Source organism: Monopterus albus, unplaced genomic scaffold, assembly GCF_001952655.1.
Source record: "Monopterus albus unplaced genomic scaffold, M_albus_1.0 scaffold253.1, whole genome shotgun sequence".
Lineage (NCBI taxonomy): Eukaryota > Metazoa > Chordata > Actinopteri > Synbranchiformes > Synbranchidae > Monopterus > Monopterus albus.
Window position 1 is genome coordinate 342,714 of NW_018128133.1, and position 14,430 is coordinate 357,143.

Here is a 14,430-nt window from a genome sequence, read left to right on the forward strand (position 1 = left end):
CTGCTGTTTTCACTTTTGCATAAGTATTACGCGCTGTGGCTATGCTTGAACAAAATGCATGTTCCCAAAGATATGCTAGAAAAGGGAGAGAACTAATGTGGTACTTACAAAATTTGAACAAAAAACCAGACCTCCCCACTTCACTCCATCTCTGAGTGTGAAGCAGGCTCTATTTATGGTCTGGATGCTGAGTTAGTGGTCTTAATCTTTTAACACTTGCTGCTCTGAAATGAAATGATCCAAATGCTCCAATCAAATGTGTCGTCAGCTGAAACAAATATAATGCACATCGTGGAGCACTTTAAGCCCAGTCCATTATCTACCCTAAATCAACATGCTTTATATTGGTGGCTTGTGATGATCAGGTAAAACTGATCTCTGTAAATACCCGAGATGTGGGTTTGTGTGTTTTCAGATGTGCAGCGTTTTCTCCTCCCATACCTCGGCCTGAAAGGATTATACTTCGTGGGCTACTTTGTTTTCGGTGTGGGCACCAGCCTGATCAGCCTCTTCCCCAACATCATCACCACACTCATCCTCTGCAGCGCGTTTGGCGTCATGTCCAGCACACTCTACACTGTCCCATTCAACCTGATAGCAGAGTACCACCGTGAAGAGGAGGTACTAGGCTGGCAGCTGAAATGTTTTTGATGGTGGTGATGAATAGGGGCAGAAGAAAAAAGAGAAAACACTGTGCTCAACAAGAGACAATAAAGAGAGTGTATGTGACAAAAAACTAGAAGAGGAGTCTACACACCAAAATCAGTTAGGAGGTTTCTTTTATTCAGATTTCAATGGTAAATTTAGTATATTAGAAAAATGCACAGTATCAATTGTATACAGTCAAGCCACTGGCAAAATTGTGCATCATGTCATCTGCATGCAGCTGATTTGCTGGGTCCAGTTTCTCAAAAGCATTTGATTCTTTTCTTTGTCATACATGAGCTGAATATGATGGCATGTTGGTCCGACAAAACAAGATAAGCACAGACACGAGGCTGGGTTGTGAGAAATTATTACAGGCATTTTCAAAATTTTCTAGGCAAAGAAATGAAATAAAACCCTCAGTAATGAAAATATTTGCTGTCCATATTTCCAGCCATCCCCCCCCCTCCCCGTGCAAAAGTTGAACAGAAGGAACATCCTACCAGGTTTGACTGTCCCAGCAGCTTTTGTCTTTATAGGGTTGAGGTGCACGAAAATAATTGAATGACAAAGTCTGCATTTATGGATTTACTCAGTCATTAGTACGAGTCACCCTGAGTCTGAGTAGTGCTCATCAAGTTTATGATGTTCATGTGTACAATTGATTTGGAGTCCCCTTTAATTCAATTTACATTGGTACACTAGAATAAGCCACTTATCATATATGAAAACTACACAAAACACACACACACACACACACGGTCTGTCAATCAATTATATAAACATCCAGATTTAGACAGACTCTTACAAAGGTTCTCTTAGTTTGTTCGACCTGTGTAGTTCATTCCAGATACTGGCACCACAACACTGAGGACTGCTCTTGAACACAACATTTTTGGCAGCAGATATATCCTGGAGATGTGGATCCCACCTGTCAACATAATTTGTGTTGCTCATGTTCAAAACTCACTGCCAAATCGCTGGCATTTAGGAGACTATGTTCTAATATCGGGAAAGGGTTCAAAATAAGACTTTCAGTTTCAGTGAATAATCCAAACAGGTTTATACTAATAAATTAATAATAAAATATATTATCTTCCCTTGCGCAGTAGTTCAATAATCAAGTGTTTGTTGATAAATGCCTTTATTTTTCAATAACAATTATGAACATTGATAAAATCCTCCTTCCTCTTTCTTCCTCTTCTCTAAACACCCCCACCCTACCTGCTGTGATTTCAGGAACAACTAAAGCTACGTGGGAGCAATGAAAATGTGCGAGGCTCCGGGGTGGACTGTGCAGCACTCACCTGCATGGTCCAGCTGGCTCAGATTTTTGTGGGTGCAGGACTCGGCGCTCTGGTCAACATGGCAGGGGGGGGAGTGGGGCTCAGCTGCAACCATGTCCCTGTTAGGCTGCATCTTCATCGCCCTCTTTATCAGATGTGTGGAATGATTCTGATTTTTATATGCATTCTAATAGTATTGTTGTAATAAATAAAGCTTCTTTATTATATCCTTAAAGTCTTGTGATTCCTCTTATTTACCATTTGACAGTTGGCGTCTGTAATCCTGTGGGATTATGATCCTGGGAGGCACTGGCCTCAACTCAAAAGGTGGCTGCATAAACAAATGAAATGTAAATGAATTTTTAAAAATATATACAGTATGTGTGCACAAGTGTCTGATGTTTATATAGAATCTTAACATTATTTTATGCATTGATCTAACTTTTTCTCTCACAATAATTATTCTTCCGCTCATACAGGGCATCAGCCAGAGCCATCCAGTATCAGTACTCGAGTTTAAAATACCATGTGTGACACTCATCGTGAGCCCAGCTGTGTGACTTCAAAACTGAATGAATGAACGAAGCACCTGAGTGTTTCCCACACATTCTCATCCTGAACAAAAAGAAGGTGCAGCATGATGACGCACTTTACTGGCACATTAAAATTATCAACATTTGTGACACATTCAAATATGTCCTCCTTTTAAATATACACAGGAGAAATCTGCTTGTATAAAGAGCAACTGAGTGCAAAATCACAAATGCATGTGGTCAAAGTAACATTAGTGTGGACAAGCATGAGTCAGTGATAAGATCACTATAATGAAATATCTGTTTGACCTCGTTTCACCTTCTTGGTAATGCAGATCCACGTTAACACGGGTCTCCTGGCAGCTGGAGCAGTGCATTTATGTTAACTCAACCTAAATGGATGTAAAACAACCACGTACAGAGGTTACACCTGGCAGCTGGAGCAGTGCATTTATGTTAACTCAACTTAAATTGATGTACAACAACCATGTACAGAGGTTACACTAAGTGCTGTTTTGCGGGAGATCTCGCCTGTCATTGTACATAACAGCCCCCGGAGGATAAAACACCACAGCGGGCTCCACGGGCGCGCTGATGGGGACCAAGACTTGGCCTTGCTCGTCCAGTTCTGGCTTAGTGGAGGCTGTGATCGGCCTTATGGTGGTCAACGTCTGCGAAGTCATCCGCCAGAAGAGTTTCTTCAGCGCTTTCCTGAACTCTCGCCTCATAAGGCAGTACAGGATGGGGTTCAGGCAGCTGTTGGAGTGCGCCAGGCACACGGACACGGGAAAGACGTACACCTGCGTGGTGTAGTACTCATAACTGAAATAAACCACGTTGAATTTGATGAGGATTCCCCAGGCTGTCAGCGCCTGGTTGGGCAGCCAGCAGAGGAAAAATGACAAGACAACAATGGTGACAGACTTGGTGACCTTTGCGCGCCTTTTGGCGCTGGAGCTGTTGATGTTTTTGGAGGTGATGAAGCGCAAAAGGAGCAGATAGCAAACGGAGATGATTCCCAGCGGCACCACAAAGCCCAGCATCACTTTCTGGGACTGATAGAGTCCTAACCAAAGCTGCGCAGTTCCGTTGGTTTCCGGGAATTTAACAAGGCACAAGTCCTCATCGGAAACTGTGGCAGTTGTGGAGAAAACCGCGTGGGGCAGAGCGGCGGTTACAGCGGCAAACCAGATGAAAACAGTGATGCACCGCGCGGTGCAGCAGTTTGTCCGCCGCCGCCTGCGCTTGAACGCGGAGGCGAGTGACCAATACCTCGCAACGCTCATGGCTGTCAGGAAAAACACGCTGGCGTACATGTTCATGGCTGTGACATAGGAGACTATCTTACACATGGCTTTGCCGAAGAGCCAAGTAAAGTCCAGCGCGTTTTCCACCGCCCAGAACGGCAGAGTCAGGACAAACTGGAAGTCAGTGACTGCCAAACTAGTTACGAAAAGGTTGATGGAGGATTTTTTCCACACCTGTTTAGACTTCATTAGGTACAACACGAGCAAGTTTCCAACCAAACCCAGCGCGCAAACCAGAGAGTAAATGATAGAGATAATAATCCTCACGACGGCGGCGCCATCTCCGCCAAAATCAGTTTTGTCAAAGTCTGACTGGTGGAAGTATTCACCGAATGAGCAGTTGGTGGTGTTGCAAACACAGCTGAAGTTTGAGGTTGCAGCATAGACTATCCCTGTTGAGCCTTCGTAATTAGTGTCGCTAAATTGTCCAGACATTTTAACTTGAATTCCCGACGGTGGTCAGTGAAGTCGATTCTAGGTTCAAGTGCAAAAGTCTCACCTCTTAGAAAAACAAAGTGTAAGATTTTAGGCTCTTTCGCGGATCTCCATAATATCTGCTCACATAACTGTTTTTTTCTCGATCGAATTAAACACAGAAGCGACGTTGGTGTGTAGATGACACAGCTCCTCGTCAGGTTGCCGCTTTGCTCTGAGATTTTCTCTGTGCGTCTCAGCTCTGCATCCGCGGCGTCCTGACGCAGCGCGGTCAGGCTTTGTCCTTGGTTCTGATTAGATGGCAAGTGAAGAAAAAAATCCATCTTCAGATTCATTTTATGTGGACAAATCCATCAAAGGCGCGTTGACCTTAGGTACAGCAGGCATAAAACTTTTATTTTCCTCTGCATTAACCTGCTCTGTACTTTACTCAAAACGAGTAAATACTCGTTGGACAATTTTGCAGGTAGACATCCCGGGGATGCAGAGCTGGCATGACTAAGGTTGTCACTTATACAGTATGTAGTTCATATTTCAGAATACTTATCTGTGTTTTTTATTTCAACAATATTAATGACAGAACAACCATGTGAAAAGAACATGAAACAGTTTTGTGTGATACACTGTGAAGCACGAACCTTTGTACTCAGCTATCCAGCTGCTGGCTCTGACTTCATATTGAACAAACAGATATTAAACATGGTTTCAATCTTTATGTTTAATTTTACAAAACAGATAGCCATATTGCCCCAGATAAACTATTCCTCTGACTCCTGAAAACCAGCCATGACCACAGAGCTCACTGAAATCAATCCAAGGATGATTTTGAAAATGTTATGTAAAAACCTGGTCAGTCTCTTTTGGAAGACCAGAGTGGAGCAAAATAAGAGCCTAAAACAGGCTCTTATTTTGTTGTCATTTCCTGTTTGTGGCCATGTCACCAGCCCCAGCTTTACACTGCCATTGATTGCCCTTAATTGCCTTCGCCTGTTGTTCATTTGCTTCCTTCATTGGCCTTTGTTCAGACTTTAAATTCACCTTACATGCCACAGTTAGTTTATTGCTTTGTCTAGCTGTTGTCATCACCAGCTGCTTTGTCTCCACCCCGTTTTCCACTCCTGTGTTACCTTGCCTACATTTCATTTGGACTTAGTCCCTCATGCATCTTTCTTTGCTCTTTGACCTGGTATTTTAGACTTTTGTTTTCCTTCCCTGTGCCTGGTTGGTTTGGTCTGTTCCTTGAGTGTGTTGTTTGATTTTGTAGTTGTGGCTATGGTCAGGATGAGCTTATTTAGGGGTTTTGTGTGTAGTTGCTGTGGTTAATTAGTTCCTCTATGGTTATTTGTGCCTTTCTGCTCCCTCCGTACACTCCTTTGTTTAGTTTGTGGCTCACAGTGTACACAAATACATAGAATAAAAGCAGCAACTTGCCGTCACGGGAGCTCCCTGAAGTGGTACCTGCTATTTGCTTAAATTCTTAAAGATATCAAGATTAAATCTTTTGGTGATGTCTGTGGTTACTCAAAAATTTGAACATGCTCCCCCAAATGGAACAATCAAAACACCTCCACACATACAGTAGAGTAATACTGCTTGATTCACAGAGCTCTCTGTGCTCTCCTGTAGAAATCTCAGAAGATTGTTATATGGTACAGAGAGATGCACTTGCGTTGTGTGTATGGTGAATAAAACATATACAAAGTTATTTAGTGGTTTAAAGTAGAAGACATGGAGTCCCATTTGTTGCTGTTTATTTCTAGCAAGCCGCTAGCACCCTGGGATATCATCACCCGATACTCTCTGAACTGCTGTCCATGCTTCAGTAACACAGCCCATGAGAAATGAATAGTGTTTTAGTGCAAGTAAGTCATTCCACATTAAGTATCCCGAGGCTGTGCATATTATTGCCGGGGATTTTAATGATGGTGAGTTAAAAACTGTGCTGCCTAAGCTTTATCAGCATGTGAAATGTGCCACCAGAAGAGAAAGGATATTAGACAAGGTCTATTCTAATATAAAACATGGCTACAAAGCTATACAGCTCCCACATCTGGGCCAGTCAGATCATATGTCCTTGTTTCCAGCACCAGCATATACCCCCCTCAGGAAACAAGCTCTTACCAAAATAATGCCTGTCAAAATTTGACCCGTGGGCGCCTCTCATCAGCTGCAAGACTGTTTTGAGAGAACCAATTGGGACATTTTTGACCACCCAGACCTGGAGGAGCATACGGTGGCAGTCCTGTGCTACATTAAATATTGCATAGATTCTGTTAGTGTGGACAAGCGCATCCGGGTTTGTTCCAACCAAAAACCCTGGATGACTAGAGAGGTTCGACGATTGTTACGGGAGAGGAATATAGCCTTTAGGTCTGGCGATATGAATTCATACAGCTTTGCCAGAGCTAATCTGAGGAGAGGTATCCGGCGGGCCAAACTGCATTACAAACAGAGGATTGAGGATAATATTAGTACAAACAGTACGTGGCAGGGGATTCATCATTTAACTAATCATAGATTACATCTTGCTGCTGTCGACGGGGACCCTTCACTGGTGGAGGAGTTGAACTTCTTCTTCGCCCGTTTTGAGGTGGAGCCACCAGAGACAGCTGTATTACAGCTATCAGCCCACAGCAGCCCCTCCCATAGGGTGGAGGAGTATGAGGTGAGGCGCACGCTGAGGTCTGTGAATCCGAGGAAGGCTGCTGGACCTGATGGCATCGCTGGTCGGGTGCTGAAGGACTGCGCAGATCAATTGGCAGGGGTCTTCACCAAGATCTTCAATTGGTCCTTACACCAGTTTATTGTCTCACCTTGCCTCAAGTCTTCAACCATTGTCCCTCTGCCACCAAAATCTACAAGCACCAGCCCTAAGGATTATAGACCAGTCGCACTCACCCCGGTTATCATGAAGTGTTTTGAGAAACTGGTACGCAGTCATATCACCTCATGTCTTCCATCTACACTGGATAGCCACCAGTTTGCATACCAGGCAAATAAATCTACAGAGGACGCTATTAACACCACTCTCCATACTGCTCTGTCTCATTTGGAGCAGCCGGGGAGCTATGTGAGGCTGCTGTTTGTGGGTTTTAGTTCCGCTTTTAACACCATCCTCCCTCACAGACTAGTGTCCAAACTACAGGCTCTTGGGCTTTCCAGCTCCATATGCCTTTGGATTTTGGATTTTTTGACTGCCTGCCCGCAGAGGGTTAGAGTAGGTTTGTATATGTCAACTGTCCTCACCCTCAGTACCGGCTCCCCACAGGGCTGTGTGCTGAGTCCCCTGCTCTATACCCTCTATACACAAGACTGTACCCCTACCCACCCCAGCAATACCATCATTAAGTTCGCTGATGACACTACTCTGGTGGGGCTTATCTCAAGGAACGAGTCCGCCTACAGGGATGAGGTAGAGCGGCTTTGTGGCTGGTGTCGGGAAAACAACTTGCTCCTCAACACCGCCAAGACCAAGGAACTGGTAGTGGACTTTAGGAGGAATAAAACAGACATTAAGCTATTGTTCATCGACGGTGATCAGGTGGAGAGGGTGGCTGTCTTTAGGTTCTTGGGTGTTACCTTTGAGCAGCACCTGACTTGGGGCACAAATACCACTGCTTTGGTGAAGAAGGCCCAGCAGAGAATGTATTTTCTCAGTCTTTTGAAGAAAAACAATCTGAATGAGAAACTGCTGGTGTCCTTCTATCACTGCTCAATAGAGAGCATTTTAACATACTGTGTCTGTGCCTGGTTCGCCAGTTGCACAGCTGCAGACAGGAGAGCGCTCCAGAGGGTTATTACCAGAGCCCAGAAGATTATTGGTTGCCCCCTACCATCTCTGGAAGAACTGTACAGTTCCCGTTGCTTGAAAAAAGCACAAAACATTCTGCAGGACCCATCACACCCTGAACACTGTCTGTTTGAGCTGCTGCCTTCGGGGAGAAGATACAGAACAATTATAGCAAGGACAAACAGATTAAGAAACAGTTTTTATTAGAGAGCTATTGTTGCTTTAAATGCTGCTAAAACCTTAAATTTGAATGATTGATGGGATTTTACAGGAACTGTGCAATAGTCAGATGTGTATGGATGTTGGGTTTTATTGTTTATGATTATTTTTTAACATCGAAGGATTGCATTTTTAATTTCATTGTACAATGTACAATGACAATAAAAGTTAAAGTTCAAGTAAAGTTCATGGTATTGGAGCAGAAGGAGCCACAGAGCTGTAGCAGTGAATGTACAGTTAGCTGTTTGTCCAATTGATTTGGATCAACATTGGCATTTATTTTGCATTGAAAGTTCAATATTCATTCTCCCTTCAACTCTGTATTGGGCCTTATTAATGTTTGATGAATCTACCTGGCTCTTTAGCTGCTAAATCTTTCACCCTGTTCAGTGTTGGCTTTGCCTGTAACTTATCTGCTGGCTTCTCGGAGGCTTTCTGGATGAAAGCAGCTGCTTCTGTGTGTTCTGAAGTTTGAATAGTTACCTCCACAGCAGTATTTCTTGTAGGCAGATACAACAGCAAACACCTGATTGTTGTTATTTTTGAGGAATAAAAGTGGCTGCCAGTGTTATTTATATAATCTGGCACTGTCTTGATCTGAACCAGAGCTGCAGACAGAAGGCTTTTCACATGGCAGGCAGTGATTTAATTCACTTTTAATTTAAAACATATAGCTCTATACAACTGTCAAAACTAAAAGAGTGTGATATTGTGTTGAAGATATACAAAACATATCAGAGTTTTAGTTTGGAGGGTGCAAATCAAAACCACAGATGAAAGAACATGTAAGCTGAATGTAATGCACAATGCAGAAGGTTCATTTTTTAGAAGCAGTTTTCCAGTGTTGGTCATATGAGGCAGATTTGCTGATAAGTGAATGAAAAGGAAACCAAATCTCTATCCATTAACCAGGAAGTCAGCAGTACAAAAACTCTCTCTTTATAGATGCATTTGGCTAATCCATTTGCTATTTATAGGAATCAAAATGAAAAACATTTGTCCTTTCTTCTGAGCCTATACACAACAGCTCTTCTGTTGCACTCAACATGTCAGGCCCTCTGTGAGCCTTTGCAGCACTGATGGAGAAAAATAAAAGCTGGTGACAGAAAAACTCTGCTATAAATGGTACCTGTTCCAATCACAGCTACCTGGCACCCCACTAATGGTTTCCTGATCCTCCTTGTGCTGGAGGACATTTTCACATGACAGGTGGATGAATGACAGATGTAGCATCTGCACTGTTTACCCACATAAGCTCAAAAGCTCTAATTAAACGGTCCCTTTCCAAAAGTTTCTGTTGCCAAGAAACAGATTCCCTTTTGTTAAAACTAGTGGGTGTCTGTGCCACTGTGAGCAGTGCAGCTGGGAGATTTGGGCAGATTTACTCACCCACCTTTTATATGAAAAGAAGCTTTTTATATAAGTTAAAGATGTCTAGGCCTGAACATTGTTCCTCAAAGTGTTAAAATATGCTTTTTCAATTGGACATGGTTGGAAGAAAAAGTTCACTGGTATTAGAGAGATGTTGTACATCCTATGGTTTCTCTAATGTTTGGGACGCCCAGGGTGTATGTGACAAGTGATACAAGTGTGTTTATATCTGTTCTCAATCAGTGATTGAGAAGAAAAAGCACATAATATATGATACACCTCAGTTCTGGAAAACAATAAGCTGATGATCTGTGGTAGAAATAGAATGATACATTACCACTGTTTGTAACAAGCAGTTAATATGATCATTTCTGTTTAGAGGTTCAGGTGTAGAGATGGGTAAATGAAGTAATACACCACAGCTTGAACTTGCAAGTATTGTGAGTTGAATCTGGGTGTCTGTGTAATAGAAGCTGAGAAACATTTTTTATGTGATTCCTCCAAGACTTGTGTTTGTATTATGGAATGTGATAAGGCATAATAACATAACTGTGTCATTGTAGTGATGGAATATTGTGTATATTCACTCTCTCTCTCATGTCTGGATACACATATATGGAACTATGGGCTGGGAGGCCTTTTACTCCTGGACTAAAAAATAATCTAAAAAAATCTGGTTATAACATTTTCCTTTGTTACTTATTCTAATAATATTTACACTAATTACAAATGTGCTAGAAGAAATACTAGCACAGTTATATGTGATTTTACTTCTAAGAATGTAGCATCAGAAAGACTTGTTTGAAACCTAAAATCCAGTGTTGAGGAAGTATTCAGATCCTTAACTGAAGTAAAAGTAGAAATACGACAGTATTAAAATACCTGACAAGTAAAAGTCCTGCATTAAATATATGCTTCATCAGTAAAATGTACTAAAAGTAGGTGCCTTTTTATTTAATATTACAGAAACATCTGTTGCAGATTAATTTTCTTTTTTGTGATTTGATGTAATGCCTGTAGCCATTTTTATGGTCTATGATCATAACCTACAGTAAATGCTCATTGTTCTGTATTTGAGGAGGCTATTGTGATAAGAGTTCTGCTGACCTCAAGTGGTGCTCATGCAACCTACAAAAATCTATACAACCCGACTGGACACGGGAAGATACAAAACACATTTAACACCACATGAACATTCCCCATGTTCACTAACATGGGAAGATACAAAGCACATTTAGCACCACATGAACATTCCCCATGTTCACTTCCAGTATTGACCTATGTGGCACCCTGTGTGGTGCAGTATCTTTCTGGTTGGAGCCACCATCTTGCACACACACATACCAGAGGAGAACAGATGGAGCCGTTAGCAGTCAGAGTGAAAACTAATGAATGAGCCCTGCAGTCACATCTACGTTTCATCCGAGGTCTGATGTCCACTAAAGCGCGCTGAAGCATTATTTAAGGTGTTAAAAAATTACACAACATGTTTATGAAATTGATTTTATTCTGCCTTCGTTACAATTCAAATATTTACGACTGTTTATTTGGTTGCTCTTGTTCTTATCAGGTTTGTTTCCAAGTCCCACAGACACGCCCCTCATATAGAAACTCAGGCACACCACAGCTGTCACACTTCTGACGACAGCCGCGCACACAGGCCGCCTGGAATTAGGTCAGACAGCATAACACCGTTGTAAACACAGCAGAGATATGCTTTCTCAATACAAACTTGTGGGTTAAACTTGTTTTCTTGTCAAGAATTAGATGAGACCACTTTAGCAATGCCAGGCACCATTCAATTTCCATACATGGTTTGTGCAACTTGTCAGAAAAGAAATGAATTGTAAAACTAAAACAGAACAGAACTTACAGTACTATACGTACACCTGTTCAGCCACTTTCCGCTGTAGTACTATTGATCTCACATGTTTAAATTTTCAGCAGAAACTCACCAGCACACTGTAAAGAATTACATTTGAAACAGCGTCATAAAGTCAGATACAAGATAATTACCTTGCACCAAGAGTCATTATTCATGTCCGAGGATGATACTGTCATGTTCTCACACTCACTGGAATTTGCTGGCTCACAGTGCTGGTAACACAGCACCATAGTAACACAACAGTATTAAAAAAAACCCCAAAGCAAACTCACCTAAAAGAAAACATAACCATTAATCTGAACCTTTCTTGCCCATTTGTTTGTGGAGTGGTGCTGTAAATATTGAAAGTATTCAATTAAACATCAAGTAGAAAAAAATAAACAGGATTAAAGTATTAAAGTAGTTCATGAAGCATTCTGGAGAATAGGAGGTGTGTATTTGCAGAGGAGACGAGTCAGCAGTGGTCATGTGAAATGCAACTCACTGGACTGTGTGGTGAGATCAAACCAGTCTGTGACCATGCTGAGTAACATTTCCTAGAGAACACCACGTAACGCTGAGTAACTTTTCTTATGAGACACTGTGTAACTCACTGCAAATAATTTCAGCTGTGACATTTTTTGTTGGTTTTTCTGAAAATGTATTTAAATGACAGCAAACATACAGCAGACATTTATTGATACAAATGGCAGGAGCAGACTTTAATGACTTTTTCATGACTTTCTTAATTCTAAATTTAGATGCAGCATTAATACAGATACTGAAAAACCCAGTGAAAGGCTGGCAGATTGGAAACTCCCATACAATGAAGCCCTTTCATTTCAGCTGAGTCTCGACACACAGGCTCGGCTGTTCTGCATCTGGAGCTCAGAGGACGCTCGGCTCCGAATGCTCAGGTCAAAAAACATCCAGCACAAGTTCTCCTTGTCCTGAACTGAAACCTTCAGTAATATAGGAGGCTGCTAATATTGATGAGTAACAATAATCTGCATAGAGGAATGTGTGATGCTTTTGTGAAGGCTTTCAAACATTGTTACTGTGCACTTTAGCAAACCTAGTGGTATTATTTACATGATAAACATTCCTCCAAAACATGCAGTACACGCAGTCCTTCCTTTTCTTCAGTGTCAAGTTCTGATCAGCCGTTATCACCAGCCTCTTGCTGGTGTCACAGTGTTTTTTCCAGAATAGCAACCATTTAATTAGCACTGTGTGGTCAGCAGCTCCAAATGAGCAAGTGAGTGCCTGTTGCTCCACAGCACTGGAAAAAAGCATCCTTGCCAGGATACAGTCAGCTGAACACTCATCTCCAACTTGTGTTTATCGTAAATCCAGGAAGCCATCTTCAAGTTTCAGACAGAGTAACCCTTTAAGTTACAAACTTATGTGCTCACGCTTGATCTAACACAGCCAGAGACGCACTCCCTTTGAGCAGGCACAGAGACACCTCCTGTCACACGCTGCTGTCACTGTGAGACAGAAGACAGCAGCTTCACATGAAAGACAAAATCCCTCATGGGAAAACAATTCCCAGATTTGTGGACGCACACAGACTTCTGCACACTCCTTATACAGCATCGGTGTGTGGTGGCTCTGTTGAGTCTGATGTTAGAGGTGTGTGTGTCTCACTGTGTGTACGTGTCTCACTCATGCTGTGCTTCTCTGTCCCATTTCTCGGTTCTTCTCTCCGTCTTCCCCTCCGCCGGCACAATCTGGATCTACGACTGATGGACAAACAAATACATAAAATACTGTACAAGTACCAAGAGCCTGTCATCTATAGTATAAGGAGCAAAACCGCAGTTATTCAGTCATTTCTATTTCAATCCCTGATTCCTAGGGAATAAATCTGAATTAATTTAAAAATTGTTGATCATGACATAAACTTGTATAGCTGCTACAATTAAATGGATGATCATGCCCCTGTTTCTAGTCTTTAAGCTAAGCTAACTGTCTCCTGGCTCCTGGTTACAACTATGATCTTCTTATCTAACTCTCAGCAAGACAGTGAATAAGTGAGGCTCCTAAAATTTCAAAATATTCCTCTAACTGTTTTCTACATACAGTAGGTAAATCTCCCATGTCAGGGAGATATTATCCTCATATAAAGACTTACTGTAAAAAGATGCAGATAAATACAATCAGAAGAGTGAGGATAAGGAGCCCAGCAATGACACCGGCAATGATGATTTGTCGGTTCTCTGCTATTTGCGGGTCCAGGTCCACATATTCACACCTTGAGCCAATGTAACCAGGCTCACACCTGACACAAAGGCAGAACAGAGAACTTTTATGGCTTTTATTTTCTTGTGAAGTTCTGTCAGTTTTCTTTGCAGCTGTCTGTTTGTCTGCTTCATCAGATTTGCAGTATTAATAAATACGACACCATTCAAAACTCATTATTTGTAGGAACATTATGAACAATGAATCAACCTTGTTGTTTTATCTACATTTGATTTGTAGTGAATTCAATTCATTGTGTCTTTGTTGCAGAGTTTTAACTTCACATTTCTCCTTCCCATCCTTTTTACAGCTCCATCTCTCTCTCATTCACCAGTATCTCCATCTTTTATTACAATACATCTCTCACCTGCAAGACGGTGCCTCATGTTCTATAATGTAACGGCACTCCCCGTGGACACAGTAGGTCTCTTGCTTCTCAGGACATTTTGAGAAGTGACTATTCTCCTGTCTTGTATCTATCAGGTCTGCAGGAGAGATGATAGTATTTGAAATTAGTCTCAGTGGTTTAACTGCATTTCATCAACAGTCAAGGTTGTCAGGTTTGCTCGGCCACTCTGGCCACCCTCACCTTTCCTACTGTCTCTTGCCCATTTACACTAATCACGTTCACCTGTTCCTCACTCCCTTATCACCAGCTGCACTTGATTAGGTTGCTCACTATATTACCCGGTTTCACTCCTCAGTCACTTGCCAGTTCGTTCTAGTCTCTAGGCCA

The 14,430-nt window shown here is 42.0% G+C and overlaps 3 protein-coding genes across 3 annotated transcripts in view; 1 reads left to right on the forward strand and 2 right to left on the reverse strand.

Moving 5' to 3' along the window:
* The window catches only part of slc45a2 (solute carrier family 45 member 2), a 9,975-nt gene extending 7,782 nt beyond the window's left edge, over positions 1-2,193 (forward strand). The window contains 3 exon segments of the mRNA XM_020621093.1: positions 416-621; positions 1,885-2,030; positions 2,032-2,193. Of these exon segments, the coding sequence (XP_020476749.1) occupies positions 416-621; positions 1,885-2,030; positions 2,032-2,098 (419 nt within the window). The 3' untranslated portion in view covers positions 2,099-2,193.
* A 766-nt stretch (positions 2,194-2,959) lies between these two features.
* rxfp3 (relaxin family peptide receptor 3) lies at positions 2,960-4,498 on the reverse strand. Its single transcript, XM_020621094.1, has one exon. The coding sequence runs from the start codon at positions 4,204-4,206 to the stop codon at positions 2,968-2,970; it is 1,239 nt and encodes a 412-aa protein (XP_020476750.1). The 5' UTR covers positions 4,207-4,498; the 3' UTR covers positions 2,960-2,967.
* Positions 4,499-12,165: 7,667 nt separating this feature from the next.
* btc (betacellulin, epidermal growth factor family member) overlaps positions 12,166-14,430 on the reverse strand; it is a 5,505-nt gene continuing 3,240 nt past the window's right edge. Inside the window, exons 3-5 of the mRNA XM_020621133.1 lie at positions 14,062-14,179; positions 13,588-13,734; positions 12,166-13,195 (exon numbers count right to left, since the gene is read on the reverse strand). Coding sequence (XP_020476789.1) covers positions 13,039-13,195; positions 13,588-13,734; positions 14,062-14,179 — 422 coding nt within the window. The 3' untranslated portion in view covers positions 12,166-13,038. The remainder of the gene's footprint in view (positions 13,196-13,587; positions 13,735-14,061; positions 14,180-14,430) is intronic.

Bases quoted from the DNA above. Each gene is read 5' to 3' on its own strand.
- rxfp3 (XM_020621094.1), bottom strand. From the start codon at position 4,206: ATGTCTGGACAATTTAGCGACACTAATTACGAAGGCTCAACAGGGATA.